At 29.0% G+C, this 18,984-nt stretch overlaps 2 protein-coding genes across 2 annotated transcripts in view; both read left to right on the top strand.

Moving 5' to 3' along the window:
• Positions 1-12,901, top strand: part of LOC122521072 (angiopoietin-2) — a 43,961-nt gene extending 31,060 nt beyond the window's left edge. The window contains exons 2-10 of the mRNA XM_043641491.1: positions 4,105-4,385; positions 5,121-5,641; positions 8,082-8,344; positions 8,555-8,864; positions 9,236-9,367; positions 11,167-11,354; positions 11,487-11,630; positions 12,178-12,302; positions 12,664-12,901. Coding sequence (XP_043497426.1) covers positions 4,105-4,385; positions 5,121-5,641; positions 8,082-8,344; positions 8,555-8,864; positions 9,236-9,367; positions 11,167-11,354; positions 11,487-11,630; positions 12,178-12,302; positions 12,664-12,755 — 2,056 coding nt within the window. The 3' untranslated portion in view covers positions 12,756-12,901. The remainder of the gene's footprint in view (positions 1-4,104; positions 4,386-5,120; positions 5,642-8,081; positions 8,345-8,554; positions 8,865-9,235; positions 9,368-11,166; positions 11,355-11,486; positions 11,631-12,177; positions 12,303-12,663) is intronic.
• A 3,088-nt stretch (positions 12,902-15,989) lies between these two features.
• Positions 15,990-18,984, top strand: part of LOC122520866 (N-alpha-acetyltransferase 15, NatA auxiliary subunit) — a 47,971-nt gene continuing 44,976 nt past the window's right edge. Inside the window, exons 1-8 of the mRNA XM_043641184.1 lie at positions 15,990-16,172; positions 16,461-16,808; positions 16,916-17,050; positions 17,293-17,437; positions 17,526-17,783; positions 17,900-18,210; positions 18,307-18,588; positions 18,769-18,982. Of these exons, the coding sequence (XP_043497119.1) occupies positions 16,116-16,172; positions 16,461-16,808; positions 16,916-17,050; positions 17,293-17,437; positions 17,526-17,783; positions 17,900-18,210; positions 18,307-18,588; positions 18,769-18,982 (1,750 nt within the window). The 5' untranslated portion in view covers positions 15,990-16,115. The remainder of the gene's footprint in view (positions 16,173-16,460; positions 16,809-16,915; positions 17,051-17,292; positions 17,438-17,525; positions 17,784-17,899; positions 18,211-18,306; positions 18,589-18,768; positions 18,983-18,984) is intronic.

Consider the following 18,984-nt stretch of genomic DNA (forward strand, 5'->3'; position numbering starts at 1 on the left):
CATTCCTATCTAACGCTCTTCCTTTGTCTCGACCGGATGCATTCTTTCATTTCTTTCAATCACTCTCACACTCATACCATTCACACATTCATATCTACACTTCTTAATAATACAAAACCCCACATATATATCATAATTAATTTCATTCTATTTCGAATAATTAACAAAATATTTTGGTTACTTTGTTAAAAAATAAAATAATATATAAATTTTATATAAGAAATATATGCCATAGTCGAATTTCGTTGGATTAAATGATAGGAAGTGTAAAAATAAGATTAAGTGTAACAGTAAGAGTAAGAGTAAGAGTAAAAAAAAGAGAATAGTGGTGGGAGGAGGGAAAAAAGAAATAAAAAATGAAATCATTACATCAGAGATCTCGAAACCACGTCAAAGGTACCGAAGAACACGCGTCTTGTCCTCTCGACTTACAAAAAGAAATAAAAGAATTAGAATCTCAAACTGTATCGAGAAATTCATTCATCGCTAACATAAACGAGATATCCTATACGGAAAGTATCTTGACAGGCTTCGTGGATGATATTTTTTTTCTTCCTCTTCTTCTTCTTCTTCTTTCAAAAAGAAAGAGAGAGAGAGAGAGAGAAAGAGAGAGAATGCACAATGTACGTAACCGCAGACCACCTTTTTATCAAGAAGCTTTTCCTTTCTCAGCAATATGAACAGAAACTGGTTCAATGTTCGATACGGTTTCGAGCAAAGTATATAAGTAATATCTTTCTATCTAAAAAGAAAGAAACAAAGTATATAAATGTAGACGGTCCAAAAACTGGTTCCCTTATATTCGTATGTATACACCATAAATATATAACTATGTTAAATACTCGCATATGTTTTATATATATTAAATATGTATTTAGGTATATGTAGACGCATGTGTATCGTGTTTCGTATGTGTAAAAATGTATTAATTCGTACGTGCGTTTAGTATGACGTCCCAAAATTTCACTTTCGATCGATATACACACACGTGCGTGTATTATTATTATAATATAATACGTAGACGTAAGAAAAAATTGTATATAAATGGAAACTCGAAGTGCATTCAAAAAAAGAAGAAATAAAAAAATAGAAGAAGTAAGGGGGTGGAGAGGAGTGGAAAGGGTATACGGGATAAAACATGTAAGACAATTCAAGGACGAACGATTTATTATCGAATAGAGAAATAAGATCAGCGTTTATCTTTGATCAGTTTGAGATTCATTTAGACTTTGAATGATATTCTTCACGCATTTTAATTTGAAACGTTAATTAATTGACTTCCATCTAATTAACGATCTTAGTCTCGAACTGTTTTGTTAATCGATAGAAATTTACAGTCATTCGCGAAAGTAGTATGCCGAGTGAAAGCAAAGCCAATCATTATTCTTTTAGACTGCTAATTCATAAGCAAAAGGTATAACCAACGAGCGAGGATGATTACACACAGGTAATAATAATTAACAATAACGAGATACGTTTGGGTGGACATTTGAACGAACCTCTACATATATATATATGTGTGTGTGTGTATGTGTTTGTGTGTTATGTTTTTTAGGTAGCCACATTCTCTTTTTATATTCCTCGTGTCTGTTAAAAATCGATACTTATCGTAAAATAATGTAATAATAAAAACACAACAATTTACGTGTTGTGCACGTGTATTCGTGTGTACGTAGTACACACACACACACACACACGTTGGTTAAGTCACTCTCTTTTTCTTTTTCTTTTTTTCTTGTCTCTCTCGGTTAAGTATCGAAACTATCGTCAAATAATAAAACGTCAAAATAATGATACGTTCGACGAGTTGCCATTTTAACGTGCTCAAGTGTGTATATGTGTATGGATTATGAGTAAGTGTATTCGTTAGGTGGTAACTACACTCTCTTTTTATTTTTTTTTTTTTTTTTTTAGTTTCTCGTGCTTGTTAAAAATCGAAAATTGTCGCTAAATAATATGGCATGCAATAAACGTATACATTTTTACGTGTATGTTATTATTTTTAACCGACCACTCGGTTATTATTCATCTTTAACAATTTACGAATATGCAAATCTTTGTTTTTTTTTTTTTTTATAATAAAATGAATAAATAAATAAATAAATATATGAGTACAAAAAATAAATACGTTTTCGTAAAAATATAATACATTATTTCATCAAAATTATTATTATTATTAAAACATTATAATAAATCAAAATACATTATTATATAAATATTAATATTTAAATCTTTCTTTAAAAAAATTTTCTTATAAAAAATTCTTATCAAAAATTTCTTTATAAAAATATCTTTAAAAATACGATCCTTCGTTAGAAGGATCATTTTTAAATAAAACACATTTCTTAAATAAATCAAAATTAGATATATATTTCCCATATATAAAAAAAAAGAAAAAAAAAACCCAATTATCCGATATATTGTCCATATAAGTATACATACATACATCAATATAAAACTATCTAAATACCACGGTATAAAAGATTTTTGCCCGAAAGGATCGGCTTGTGTTGGGTGCGTTACGCAAGCAAAAAAACCGATCGTGGTTTAACAGTTTCGTTCTTGCATTCTCTCTTGGGAGGAGAATGAAAAAAAAAAACGAAAGAGAGTGAGAGAGAGAGAGAGGGGAACGTCTATCTATCTCATTCTGGATTGGTTAAAAGAGGGCAGGGGAAAGAATAAAAAAGAATATAACAGGACTGTGGGGGATAATAAGAAAAACCGGCGGAAGAAAAGAAAGAAAGTTGACTTCGGTACGTGAGAGAGTGACGAAATTGTTCTCTGAAAGTATTTAGAGTTTAAATGTCCCGCCATATTTCTTTTCTTTTTTTTGGGGTGGGGGAGAGGGATGAGGGGAGGGGGTAAGAGCAAAGGATTTTGCTTTTTTCGTTAATTATCCTATACTTCGTAGTTGTCATCATCGTTTATCGTTGTCCGTTGTCCGTTGTTGTTGTTGTTGTTGTTACGAGAAATTGTTGTTTGTCCGGATTTCACTTGGTTGGAATTTACACGTATCTCGGATACGTTCCAAACTTTTCTTCCGTACTACTGGTATGTGAAAATTGAATCGTCGTTTTTGAACATTTATCATCGTTAAAGTTTAAATTCCTTAATTGCATGGCTATTACAAGTCTCGTTAGTTACGTTTAATTTAAGTGTACATGCGTGGAAATATGTAAGAATAAACGTAAGTAATTTTAGTTTTATTCATCGGATTTTATTTACTTATCGTTTATTAAATCGAGATAAAATTTGGACCATTTTAAAGTTCTCTTTCGTTTCGTTTAATTTCGTATGTTAAATGTTACGAGAATAAAAATAAAACTAATTAGTTAAGATTTTATACTTTTTATGAGGATTAAATTTGTTCTTTTTGTAGTTTCAGGTATATATTCCATTGCAAAGGGGATGGAAAAAAGTTCTTTTTTTTTCTTCTCGATCAATCTCAAATAATATCGTACAAAAATTACAAATAACACTCTTCTTACTGTAATTACAATACAAATATCTTATTTTAAATGTTACAAAAGAACAAACAAATAAAACGAAATGCATATACAGGTATATCATTACATTGCTAATCAAAAATATTCTCAAAAATATATACATATATATTCTACATAAAAGTAACCAATTTTTTACTTGTCGTTACCTGAAATAAAAAAAAAAAAGAAAATAATAATTCGAACCATTCCGAAAAGAATTACTGCTCAATTTCATATTGCACACGTAGTCGGTAAAAAAAGAAAGAACGGATTATTTGAGACACCCTATATAGAAAGGTAGGTAGGTAGGTAGGTACTTGCAGGTATACAGCATCACGTTGCTAAGAAAAGAAGGCCATGAAAAGTTTTCTCGACTATAAGAGACGTTTAAAAAGAGTCAGGTGCACCAGACACGAATTATCTCCGATGATCTTTCTCATTTTCAAGATACCAAGAGTGAGAAGGGGGGGGAGAGGAGAGTGGCTCGTTGAGAGAAGAGGGGTGGGAGGGGGGCAAAGGGAGAGCTCGTTACGTCACGGTTAACTCTCGAATAAGAAAAAAAAAAAAAAGGAAATGAAAGAAAGAAAGAAAGAAATAATTTTTCATCTCTTTATCTTAGGGAACAGTATCTTTTCAACGTATTCGAGGTCATCGTCTCGACCCTTGAATCGAAGCTACAACGAATCGAGAATCTCGACAAGGCCGTTGAACATCTCATGAGGCGAGTTGAAGCATTGGATTCGAGAGTTAACGACAACATAGAAAAAACCGATGCAGTTATCGCTAAATTGAGAACGTTGGATTTGAAATTGTTCAATGCTCAACCACCGATAAGTTCGCGGGAACAAATTCATCCTAGATCGGCGGAAAATGTCAGGGAGGAAAACGAGGCCGAAAGTGGTATGAATATTATTATTATTATTATTATATTTAATTATTATAAATAATATATATATATATTCATTATTATATAATTATTTTATATTTTTTGGTATGAATATTATTATTATTATTGTTATTATTTTTATTATTATTATATTTAATTATTATAAATAATATATATATTTATTTATTATTATATCATTATTTTGTATTTTAAAATTAAATTAAATTTTTAATTGTGGATATAAATCAACGACGTGATCACGTTAAATTACTAATTATTAATTAAAATCGGTTAAATGAATTTTCGTTGGTAAAAACGATTATTAAAAATAATAAAAACCTATGTGCTATGGATTCCTAAGTGGCGATAAAAAAAGAAAAAAAAAATTGCAACATTTTTGGTAGTATCGGATAAACGTGAGAAGGTGTTCGTAAAGAAATAATTTGGACCCGTAAATGGGAGAGTAGAAAACAAAAAAGGATACGTTGATATCTAAAGATAAAAGGAAAAACATTGTTAATATATATATATTATTTATAATTTATATTTATTATTATTATACCGTTTGTATATCAATTAAAAATGATCTAATTGTAAAGTTTATTTGTCTCTTGTTTCTTTTTTTTTTGTAAATTTATAATTTATCGTAAATATAAAAGAAGAAAAAAAAAGAATAATCCAAATAATAATTATAGATAATTAATGAAAACAAAACAATCTTTTTTTTTTAAAATTGTTCATTTCAATAGTACCCATAATACGACTGATACATCACGACGACGAAAGATCACCGGAATCCCTCGGTGAGAAATTAATTTCCCTGGATCAAAAGGTCTCCGACATCGATCACAAATTGGTTAACCTGAAGAATCAACTGGACAATAATTTTTTACAAAACGACGATATCAATGCAGAAGCTAGCGAGAAGAAACCGGTCAGCATGAGCGTGGTCGAGATAACTAAAGCTATGAGCAACGAAGTTATGAATCATGTTTCCATAGAGATTGAAAATCTCAGACAAGCGACCGGTGCTTTAGATCGTAAACTTCAATTTCACATTAATCTGGTATCGGACAATTTGGGAGCGATTTACAATCTGATGACCGACGTGCACGATGCGGTTGTTGACAAAACCATCGTCAATGATCCTAGAAATTTGACGACTACTACGCAACCACCCCCGAAACAAAGCAAGTTCGATCGTTTGGTCGAAAAAATGCATCCTATGCTTACGGTTTCCGAAAAAATGGACGAAGTTTGGAACGTCGTGGTGAGTTTTCAATAATTCTTTCTTTTTTTGGGGGGGAGGGGGGTTTTTCACTCGTCCAATTTATATTCGACGTGTTGAAAGATAATTAGAAAATAATATTCTACGATTTTTCTATACATCTGACATACATTATTATCAATGTGATTCTAATAACGTGCAAGATAATTATTAAAAAAAAAATAATGAAATAAAATAATAATAATATTAATGTGTGCGTAGCCAACACACGCGATACAAGTGAAAATCCTATTATCGTGCGAAATAATATTCAATTGATTCGTATATTATACAGCGAGTGTCCCTTAAAATCGTACAGCGTTACGTTTAATAGAATTTTTTCATTTGAAAACGGTTGATATAGTGTATGCTTGAAATAAAGACAAATATTTTGAAATAAATACATTAGTATATCTTAATTAAATATTTTATGAATTTAACTGGAAAGCTTTATTAAATAACGAGTGAATTAAATACATACGAAAATAATGTACAAAAAAAATCCGATTTTTCATGTCGAATAATTTGGTCATCCTTTGTTTTTATTATTATTTTAAATGTTTTTTAGTATCAGAATGAATGTAATACACGTTAAAATATATAAGAATAATACGAAATACGTTTGTTCAAAAAAAAAAAAAATGAAATATCTATTAATATATTTGAAACATTAAATAATTTCGATTTGATATTTCATTAGTTGAAAATTGTCGATTAAAAATCATCGCTGGTCAGAAACGTTAAAACAAATTTATTTTAATTAAAACGATACCAAAATATTAATATAATACAATAATGTATACGATTTACCTTAATCGATTGTTAATTAATCGATAGAAATGTTTATTGTTGTCTAAAAACTCGGAGTATGTGTTCCGTGTACCGTCCCCTTCGAAATCCACTGTTAAACTGAATCCGTTGTCCTCTATGAAAATTCTTTTATCGAATATTGTTTATATGACTTTCCGAATAAGAAAATTTATGTTTAACCTCTGGAAAATAATGTAAATAACATTAAGAATAAAATAACTTTCGTAGAGGACAATGTATCAGTCTGACGGTGAATTTCGAAGAGGAAGGTACGTCGAACTTATACTCCGTGTTTTTAAACTACAATATATATTTTTTTAGATTAATTAATAATTATTTAATGTATATCGAACATTATCAAGTATGTCATATCCCTTTCACTAATATTTCCACAAACAAACACATCTCGTAATAATTATCGATTGACGTATCTCATACATACACAAATCATACACACACACAAACACATATATCAAACTAATACTCGTTCTATTTCACTCTCTCTCTCTCTCTCTCTCTCTCTCTCTCTCTCTTTTTCTCTTACTTTCTTTTTTTCATGTCGTTTTATAAAAATTTTATTATAACCGTCGCGTTTAAAAAATTTCACTTGAAAAACGTGATTTAAAATGAAAGGTAAGATAACCGTAAATAAAAAAGAGAAAAAAAAATAAAAAAAGAAGAATTTACTAGAAAGAGAGAATTCATTAAGATTATTTTATTATATTACTCGGTAATTAGTAAACTTCTAATAAAGAAAAGAAAACATACGATGAAAGAGTTTCTCGTAATTTTTCCCTTTTAACTTATCGCAGATGGTTAAAGAACAAAATTAAAGAAAAAGAAAGGAAAGAAAAGGAAAAGAAATAAATAAATAAATAGATTCGAGCCAGTTTAACACGCGATAAATGTAGATATACGTGTATACGGTTGGTAATTGATCGTGATGCTACCTTCCGATGTGGTTTTCCCAACGTGGAATCCAGTTTAAAAGTCTCGGTTAGAATAAGTCGCGTGCCAAGCAACACGGTTAACAACGTTAGAAACCGTTTAGGGTTCAAACAAGTTGGACTCTAACTTCCTACAGATCCCAATGACTTGACAGTGAAATCGGAACCTCGTTCTCGATTTTCATCTCATTTACATTCATTAAAGTATCTTGAAAATATGCACGAATTATTGTCAAAATAATTAATACAATAATTATCAGAAAAACAAAATATAAAAAAAATAATAAAAGTTTCCAAACGTATAGAAATAATTAATGATATTTTAACAATTGTGGTTTTTTTTCTATCCTCGTTTATTATATTATTTTTTGCACTACGAATGATAGAAACAAAACAATCGGAACCTCGTTCTCGATTTTCATCTCATTTACATTCATTAAAGTATCTTGAAAATATGCACAAATTATTGTCAAAATAATTAATACAATAATTATCAGAAAAACAAAATATAAAAAAAATAATAATAAAAGTTTCCAAACGTATAGAAATAATTAACGAAATTTTAACAATTGTGTTTTTTTCTTAAATTATATTTTACTCTACGAATGTGATAGAAAAGCAAAAAAATGAAAACGTTCTTGAATTCGTTCGATTTCGTATTCCTAAAATTGATTATTATTAAATAGGTCGGAACGAAAAATTCTGTGGACGATCTTCTACCAAAATCCGACGAATTGCTGACGCAAACGCAAAGACAGGAGAGAGCTATCAATGAGATTCACGCCGATCTTAGAACGAAAACCAACAAGATAATTGAAAATTTAGAAGGTGTTGAGAGTAGGTTAAAAAAACAAGAAGATGATGTGGCAACGTTAGCACAACGACAAATACCTGCGGAACTTTTATTGGATCCTACGATCGATCGATTGGTCGAATACGATCCAGGAAGGTTGGTTTAACGAATAAAATATTCAAAATTTTGCAAAATAAACAAAAAATTTAATTAATATTATAAATTATAATAATATATTAATTAATATTAATATTAATATATTATTAATTAAATTAATATTAATATTAATATATTATGTATATATTATAAATAATATTATAAAATATGTTAAATTATACAAACGCGTTTTATATTTTCTTTGTGAAGATATATTAACCTGCAAAGCGAAAATTTCGTTACGGAAACATCGTCCTCGTCGTCGATGAGTGCAACAACGATTTTACCACCATCGGTTCAAACATCAACATCGACATCTTCGACTTATCTGACTTATACCACGTCTTATCCATCGAATAATGGATCATCGGCAACTACCCCCATGACCCCAACATCTGCCGGACCGCAAAGATCCACTACTAGGAATCGTGGTGTCATATTTCCGAGCGTTAAAAATAAACCGAGTCCTGCCAACACTACGTTCACCAGTGACATCCTAATCAATTACAAAGATATTAAGGTAATTCTGATTACAATACAAAGATAAATAATAATCATTTCTAATAAAGAAATTCTTTATAATCCATCAATTTTTTCACGAATTTAGAAACAAAACAAAATTATTTTTAATTTGAAACATAATAATAATAATAATAATAATAATATAACTCGTATCGAAAATAATATAATTTGAAATAAGATTTAGAAAACTCGTATGAAAGTATGTCATTTGAAAATGATTTAAAAACAAAAAAAAAAACAAAAAAGAAAAACATACGAATAACGTTAGTTTTAATCACATTCTACGATTACGAGCATAAGAAGAGAATAAAAAAGAAAAAAAGGAAAGTAAAATAAGAAGAATTGGCACACTTTCGATGTATATTCCAGGGGTTCTCGTGCGTGGACTTGCTAAATGCAGGTATGAGAGACAGCGGCGTGTATTATCTTCAAATACGAGGTACTACCTATTGGTTCCTCAAGGTCTACTGCGAGCAGGAAATTGCCGATGGTGGTTGGACGGTAAGTTTTCATGCTCGAGAGATCCTCTACTATTCTATTCTATCCTATCCAATTCTATCGTAACATGTAATAGCGCATCACCGATCATCAAGCTCTTTCGTACGTCGAAAAGGAAGACGTCCATTTTTTTTTCCACAAACAATAACTATTCCTTCCAGTTTGGATAACTGGCACGTTATTTCACAGCAATTTCAATAAAACCACCTTTCTCTTCCTTTTTCCTTTCTCTATCTTTCTCATCTATCGTCTAATCTATATTTATCTAGAAATACAGGATGTCTCGTATTATATCATACGTTAATACTCCTATAACATGTCAAATATTTATTCGTTTAACAAAAACCCTTACGAAATCCTTTAGTGCGATTTTGTTTTTTTTTTCAAGAAGGAGTTCAATTTCGTCAAACAATTTTTTGTATCGAATATATTAATGGAAAGTTGTAATATTATAATTTGAATATCATTGTGTACGGTGGGGATAATAAAATTAGAAAAATGATTTCTTTTAAAAATAATAATCATCGTTTAACGAAATTGCAAATTACGTTTCACAATTTCTTCATGAAAAACTATAACGAATTCAATTTCGTCAAACAATTTTTTGTATCGAATGTATTAATGGAAAGTTGTAATATTATAATTTGAATATCATTGTATAGGGTGGGGATAATAAAATTAGAAAAATAATTTCTTTTAAAAAAATAATCATCGTTTAACGAAACTGCAAATTACGTTTCACAATTTCTTCATGAAAAATTATCAAGAATTCAATTTCGTCAAACAATTTTTTGTATCGAATATATTAATGGAAAGTTGTAATATTATAATTTGAATATCATTGTGTGCGGTGGGGATAATAAAATTAGAAAAATGATTTCTTTTAAAAATAATAATCATCGTTTAACGAAACTGCGAATTACGTTTCACAATTTCTTCATGAAAAATTATCAAGAATTCAATTTCGTCAAACAATTTTTTGTATCGAATATATTAATGGAAAGTTGTAATATTATAATTTGAATATCATTGTGTACGGTGGGGATAATAAAATTAGAAAAATAATTTCTTTTAAAAATAATCATCGTTTAACGAAACTGCGAATTACGTTTCACAATTTCTTAATGAAAAATTATCAAGAATTCAATTTCGTCAAACAATTTTTTGTATCGAATATATTAATGGAAAGTTGTAATATTATAATTTGAATATCATTGTGTACGGGGGGATAATAAAATTAGAATAATAATTTCTTTTAAAAAAAATAATCAGCGTTTAACGAAACTGCAAATTACGTTTCACAATTTCTTCATGAAAAATTATCAAAAATTCAATTTCGTCAAACAATTTTTTGTATCGAATATATTAATGGAAAGTTGTAATATTATAATTTGAATATCATTGTGTACGGTGGGGATAATAAAATTAGAAAAATAATTTCTTTTAAAAAAAATAATCATCGTTTAACGAAACTGCAAATTACGTTTCACAATTTCTTCATGAAAAATTATCAAAAATTCAATTTCGTCAAACAATTTTTTGTATCGAATATATTAATGGAAAATTGTAATATTATAATTTGAATATCATTGTGTACGGTGGGGATAATAAAATTAGAAAAATAATTTCTTTTAAAAATAATAATCATCGTTTAACGAAACTGCAAATTACGTTTCACACGGTATTGAACAAATTATATTATCTTACATAACACAGAAAAGTTACGATGCACTTTACTTATCGTTTTCTTTCATACAAAACAAAATCTAATTTTCTTCTACAATTTACTTTTGTTTAATTAGGTGATTCAAAGAAGGGACGATTTTGGGGAACCTAGGGAAAACTTTAACAGAGATTGGGCCGATTACAAAAATGGTTTTGGTAATCCAGGACGAGAATTTTGGTTGGGTAACGAAAATATTTACATGCTGACGAATAACGAGGATTACATGCTACGTGTCGAATTAGAAGATTTCGAAGGAAACAAAAGGTATGTAAGTGATTAGAATTTTACTTTCGTAGGTTTTCTTTCTTTTTCTTGACCATTAAAATTATTATAACATCTTATCTGATCTCTAATCGTATTAATAATAATAATAATAATCGTATAAATAATTTATAGATACGCACAGTATACGCATTTTAAAATATATTCCGAGGGTGAATATTACAAGTTAGAAATTGACGGATACGAAGGTACAGCTGGTGATTCTTTGAACGATCCTTGGTACGGATCGAACAATAGTCCATTCTCAACTTATAACAGGTAATAACGATGATCTTATAATTTTAACTCTTAAAAGTCAAAAGAATTCCATCAATGAATGCATCATCACACTTATGCCACGAGACAGACCTTTCTCAAATTGTTTCAACAATTTTTCTTTAATTGTACTTAAATTACTAATGATATCATCATTTTTGGTATCATAATTTTGATAGCAATGATAATACGTAAGAAAAATTAAAATTAAATTCTTCATATGTTCTTATAATGAAACCCTTCCGATATTTAACGATTCGATGTATTTAATATTTGATAAAAAAAAAAGAATTAAAAAAATTACATCATTAGGATCAAGCAAAAAAGTTCGTTCGTATTTGATTAATATTTACAAAATAAATTTTACAATAAACAATCCATTTTATGCAGTTTATTACACAATTACAAACGTACGAACTTTAGGTTCACCCTTGTTTGTTTATTAACAAAATATTAATAATAATAAAAAACAATTAATAAAATAATTATAATAAAATCAAATTAATCGTTTGCGTTCGACGTTTTGGGATGAAAAACAAAATGTTTACAGAGACAACGACAGATCTTCGTTGAATTGTGCGTCCATGCTAAAGGGTGGTTGGTGGTGGAAATCCTGTGGACGTGGATTGAACGGTCTTTATTTAAACGATCCTCAAGATTTATCGGCTCGACAAGGTACTATGAAATTACGATTCATATTTTCAAATTTGATTGCGAATTATTTCGCAAATCGATTATTCGTATAGATTTTTATTAACACCAGATTTACGGATGTTTTGTTCGTTACTTTTTTAAATGACTTACACAAACATTGTTTGAATGAAGGATTGAGTACAAGGGAAGAAATTAATATTTACGTATATTTCTTTAGGTAACTAAAAACCTCAAGATATGTTTTTAAATAATAATATTTAAGTTTTATAATTTTTATGTATAGTAATTAAATTTTGTCAAATTGGCTCACATCAGTCTGTAAATCTGGTGTTAGATATTTCTGCTACATTTTTTATTTTATTTTTTTATTTCATTTATCAAGGAATCGTATGGTTCCGTTGGAGAGGCTGGGATTACACGCTGAAAAGGGCGACTATGATGATCAAACCTAAAGGACCAACGGCGTTTGCTTAAACGAAGGTTTTTCTCCTACTTTTTTTTTTTTCCTATTTTATTTGTATTTTTTTTTTTCTTTTCCTTTTCCCACCCCCACCCCCACCCCTCACGACGAGACGTAGTGTACGACGTGAAACGCGTAGACTAAGAAGAGAAGAGAAAAAGAAAAAAGATAGAAAAAAAATGTAAACGACGAAGAAAATTAATTTTTATTCCTTTTTTAATACGATGCGCGCACAATTAATCGATGAAATTATTTTTAAATTGTTCAACAAGTATTTCAAAAACGATCGTTGCTGTTTTATCGATCGTTTTTGCGAGACCACCGATTTTTTGTTTTTTTGTTTTTTGTTTTTTTCGTTAAAATTGAAACAGAGGTCAAAAAAGGAGAAAAAAAGAATAAAATAATTAATTCATCGTCGCGTGTTATATCTCTATGTCTTCCAAACTAAACAATATCCGAACATTTAGTATAGAATTTATAAATTATTATACACAACGTACTACGTTTTGTTGTCTTCTTCTTTCTTTTCTTTTCTTTTTCTTTTTCTTTTTCTTTTTTATTTTATTTTACTTTTTATTCGGGGAAGAGAAAAAACGTAGATATTTTATTTATTTTGAAAATATATTTTACATTCAACACACTACCGCGTATCGTAACAGAAGAAGAGAAGAAGAAAAGGAAGAAGAAGAAGAAAAAGAAGAAGAAGAGAAAAAATATAAAAACGAAAAAAACAAAAAAAAAAACCAAAACCATTTATTTCTGTTTCTACATGAACAAATGTAAATAATATATGCGATCGGCTGCAATAGAAATTTTTAAAAGATGAGAGAAATAAAATAAAAGAAAAAAAAAAGAAAAAAAAATAAGAACATAAAAATAACAAAAGAAATAAATTAAAAAAGAGTAAAATTTGTGATGCGATCACAAAATAAGTGTATATATAAATAACGATAATATTATATTCATGATTCGTCATCGACCGTATTAAATTTTGTTTCTTTTTTTTTTTGTTTAAATTAGAAAAAGAAAATAATCGCAAAAGAGTACGCGTTTAAATGCATCCATGCATACACAAACACATACATACACACACACACCATAGAAAAACATTTTTCACGTAAAAGTTTGTGTTTTCAAACGGACGCGAATGTTGAGTGAAAATACGTCCTGACATTAAAAAAGAAAAAGAAAAAATACAGAACATTTCTTTTGTTTTTCTTTTTTTTTTTGTCACGTCCCTTTGAAACCACGACAAATGTATTACGAACTGCGTCGTTACTAATTACCAGTTCTAATTAATTTATATCTATTATATAACTATATCGCGTCTTAGAGAAATCGAATTTTAATAGAAAATACTCACGTTAAGTTAATTAACAATGAATGATTTATATTAATTACGAAAATTAATTAAGAAAAGATTTTACAACTGTTAGCAAATTGTCATTGCGAGGGAAAAGAAGGAAATTCAAAAAAGTGATACATAATGTGCAACGAATACGGAAAATAAATTTTTTACAAAAAAAAAAATGTGAATCAACGGATTGTAAATAATGGACTGTAAAGGCTCGTAAAGATATCGTAATTAAGTTGTAAAAAATGAGCTTTAGAAATAAAGATATATCTTTTGTAAATTACGAGTAAAAAGGAAACGAATACCTATATTGTCGTATAAATATATTTCGTTATAAATTCTAATTCTATTCGAACCTTCCTTACATTAACATTTATTTTACGATCTTTTTTTTTTCGATAATAAACCAACGAAAATCGATAATTTCGTAATGAAACAAATGAAATTATTGTCCCGTTAAAAAAAAAATATTTTAAATGCTACGGGATACAAAATGGCAGCAGTGTTTTTCAGTCAATGGATCGTCTTGGAAATTTCAAATGCATTATGCATTTCACTTTCGTATATTCATATTATTTTCCGAAAATATATATATATATATCCAGCAAAATAATAATGACAATTAATAAAGTTAATTAATATAAAGAGAAACGTACAAAATATTACAATGTAGATTATCGAAATTATTTAATCGTCTTATTTTTAAATAAAACTAAAATTGTATAATTGCTTACCGTTCCGATGATCCAACTTCACACTCATCCTTTGATAAATTTAAAACAAATGAAGATACAATAGTAAGCAATCGAGCTATTGCAAAACTTAATAAACATATAAATAATAAACAAAATTCGATAACAATAAATATCCGCTCACACGTTTTATATATACGATAGAAAATTGTAACAAAAATCAAATTACATTTATGAACGTTTTAACACCATGAACGGTGTAATTAGGTATAATTCGGTATAATTAGACTTGAGTCACTAGTGCTGCCATCTTACGGGTAAAAAATAACACAGGTAATAATAATCAATTTAAATTATTTAAATATTAAAAACGATTTTAATTAATTAATGATTTCTTCAAATAAATTTATATTTAATTTTTTTTTATATTGTATCGTATATATAATTTAATTTAATTATTTAAATAAAATAAAGTAGTTTTTTGCTAGACAAACTTACCGACTGGATTACGTTTTTAATGTTACGTCGGTAATGTTATACGTGATACGAAAATGATAAAGAATTTTTTTCGATTTTTTAGTAATAAAATTTTTTATAGTATAATAATCATAATTAATGAAAACAAGATGCCTTATTTATCCTCTTATATTTAAACCACGCTAATAAAAATATTATTTTGCTATTGTGTGATTCGTCCTTAAAGATTCGATAGAAAAGAATCAGCCAATGAGTGTATTTGAAATATAAACTATTGTATGCAAATCTCCAGACAACTATGAATAAATTAACCTTAATCTACCTTTCTCGTGGATTTAGTCAAGTCAGCGTATTAGTGAATAATTAATATTTTTCAATTATATTACCCAAACTGTTCTTAAAAATAAGTAAGTATTAAATCGTGAAACATATTTGAAGAATTTGATAAATCGTATAGGTGGCGCTGCAACAACATTTTCCCTCAAATCTAAAATTATTTTTAAATCAAATTCAATTTTTGTAGATTTGCTGTATTAATTCTCATCTTTTAGATTAACAAAAATAAAAGTTGTAATTGTCGTAAGGTAAATGATTTTATCGAGGTATATCTATAATAATTTTTAACATACCTTGTTTTGATTAGTTTGTTTTCTTTCTTTTCTGAAGATACGAATATTACAACACTTGTTGAAATGTGCGGCACCGTGAACGTAGAACTTCCGGCGGAACAACAGTTTCTCAGATGATCACGTGATCGAAGATCGACTTCTTCGTTTGTGGCCACGAGGTTTTGTGGTGAAAATCAAGTTTACCGGGTGGATAAGGCCCTCTATTTTTGTATTTATACAAAAATGTCCTCCAGCAATCCTTTGCCACCCAAAGAAAATGCCTTGTTTAAGCGAATTTTGGTGAGTAACAACCATTAAAAATACTCTGTTTTGGACCCCACTCTCTCCGGCTAATAGGTATACTCATCATGCTCTAATGATGAAGCATTCTTCGAAAACCTCGAAAATACTCAATGGCAACGTTTAACTATACACATTTCCGTAATCTTATTAATTCATTCGAATTCTATCCATTGCATCCTTAATGACAGTTTTGATTTATTATCAAATTTAACCAAATATTATTAACGATTCGAAAAATCGCTTCTCATTTTCAACTAATGATTTATTATTGCATTTATCTTTCAGAGATGTTACGAACACAAACAATACAAAAATGGGTTGAAGTTCGCAAAGCAAATCTTATCCAATCCAAAGTTCAGCGAACATGGAGAAACTTTGGCGATGAAAGGCCTTACATTGAACTGCTTAGGTCGCAAAGAAGAAGCATACGATCATGTTAGACGAGGTCTCAGGAACAGTTTGCAATCACATGTATGCTGGCATGTTTATGGACTGTTACAGCGTTCTGACAAGAAATACGATGAGGCTATCAAGTGTTACAGAAACGCTCTTAAATGGGATAAGGACAACATACAGATTCTTAGAGATTTATCGTTACTTCAAATTCAAATGAGGGATTTAGAAGGATATAGAGTGAGTATCGATAAAATATATCAAATTCTTATTTTATTACATACAAATTTGAAAAATAATTCATGAAAATGATTAATTTTATTTGGTAATTTAATTATTGTTTGTAGGATACTAGATATCAATTGTTTATGTTGCGCCCAACACAGCGTGCTTCTTGGATTGGTTTCGCTATATCTTACCATTTATTAAAAGACTATGAGATGGCGCTTAAAATTCTAGATACATTTCGCAATTCGCCTATGGTATGTACTTCTAAATAAAACATTAAGGAACGATTTAAAAAAAAGTCTTATATAAATTTATTTAATTATACATTTATTTTCGTCATCATTTAATATTTATAATATTAATATTATATTTTCATATTATATGTTTTCTTTGGATATTTATAACATAACATCACGTATTGCATTTTAATTCTTTTATTTGAAAAATTATTGACAAATTTGATGTAACATATTAAAAGTTTTAATTAAATGTGCAGATTTGTTATGATTACGAACATAGTGAGTTGCTGTTATATCAAAATATGGTCATTCAAGAATCCGGTGACAATGAACAAGCTTTAAAACATCTTGACAAATATCGATATCAAATTTGTGATAGAGTAACTTTAAAAGAAACATACGGTAAGTTATTTCTTGTTGCTCTGTGATATCGCTTATAAAACTAATGTCTTCTTTTCTTTTTATACTAATTTAATATTCTTATGTTTAGGCAAACTTAGACTTCAACTTCACCAGTATACAGAAGCGGTACAAGTTTATAAAGAATTATTAAATATCAATCCTGAAAATACTACGTATTATGCTAAATTAGCAGAGGCAGAAAGACACGAAACGCCAGAAGATACGTTGGTTATGCTCCAAAGATACGAAGATTTGTTTCCTCGTGCATTAGCGCCAAGGCGTTTACAATTGAATTACGCTTCTGGGGATCAATTTAAATCATTAGTTGATCTATATTTACGACGAGGTAAAGAATTTTGAACAATTTTCATATTTCTTTTTCATATTATAAGATCACTTAACAAATTACATATCTATTTTTTATTTGTAATGTTTTTATAATGTTAATATGTGTTTATTTAGGTCTTCACAAAGGTGTACCACCGCTATTTGTTAATCTTCGTTCGTTATACAATGACAAACAAAAAGTAGAAGTTATTCAATCTCTTGTTCTGGAATACAAGGAAGCGTTAAAAGCTCATGGTCATTTTAGTAATCAAGAGAAAGATAATCAACGAGAACCAGCCTCGGCATTACTGTGGACTTATTATTATTTAGCTCAACATTATGATTATCTTGGTCTTACAGAGAAAGCATTGGATGAAATCGATGCTGCCATAGATCACACACCTACATTAATAGAACTTTTTGTTACCAAAGGACGAATATTTAAGGTAAATAAAAGATAATACTGTATTATTTACGGAAATACATAATAAAAAATATATAATAAAATGTGTTTATACTATGAGAGATATTTGTATTTCTAGCATGCTGGTAATGTTCAGGAAGCATATAAGTGGTTAGATGAAGCTCAAGGATTAGATACTGCCGATCGATATATTAATTCTAAATGTGCCAAATATATGCTACGTGCGAATTTAATTAAAGAAGCGGAAGAGACGTGTGGGAAGTTTACTAGGGAAGGAGTATTAGCGATGGAAAATCTCAACGAAATGCAATGCATGTGGATTCAAATGGAAGCAGCACACGCATACCAACGTCTTGGAAAATACGGAGAAGCTTTAAAAAAATGTCATGAAGTTGATAGGGTTAGTTACGCAAAAGACCATTATAATATTAGAACGGTACAATAGATGATTGGATAACGAACAGTTCGAATAGCAAATATCATCTTTGAATGGATTATATTTGTTAATCAATCATCCACTGTATTCAATCTTACATGGTTCAGTACAATTTGTGCGCTACTTACTTCTTATTGTTTACAGCACTTTTCAGAAATTATAGAAGATCAATTCGACTTTCACACGTATTGTATGCGAAAAATGACATTAAGATCTTACGTCGGTCTCCTGAGGTTAGAAGACGTTCTCCGTGCTCATCCATTTTACTTCAAGGCTGCAAAATGCGCGATGGAGGTTTATCTACGTCTACACGACTACCCTCTACCAGATCCAACGCAGACGCAAGAAATCGACACGGGT

Source organism: Polistes fuscatus, unplaced genomic scaffold (assembly GCF_010416935.1).
Source record: "Polistes fuscatus isolate 324 unplaced genomic scaffold, CU_Pfus_HIC Scaffold4, whole genome shotgun sequence".
Taxonomy (NCBI): domain Eukaryota; kingdom Metazoa; phylum Arthropoda; class Insecta; order Hymenoptera; family Vespidae; genus Polistes; species Polistes fuscatus.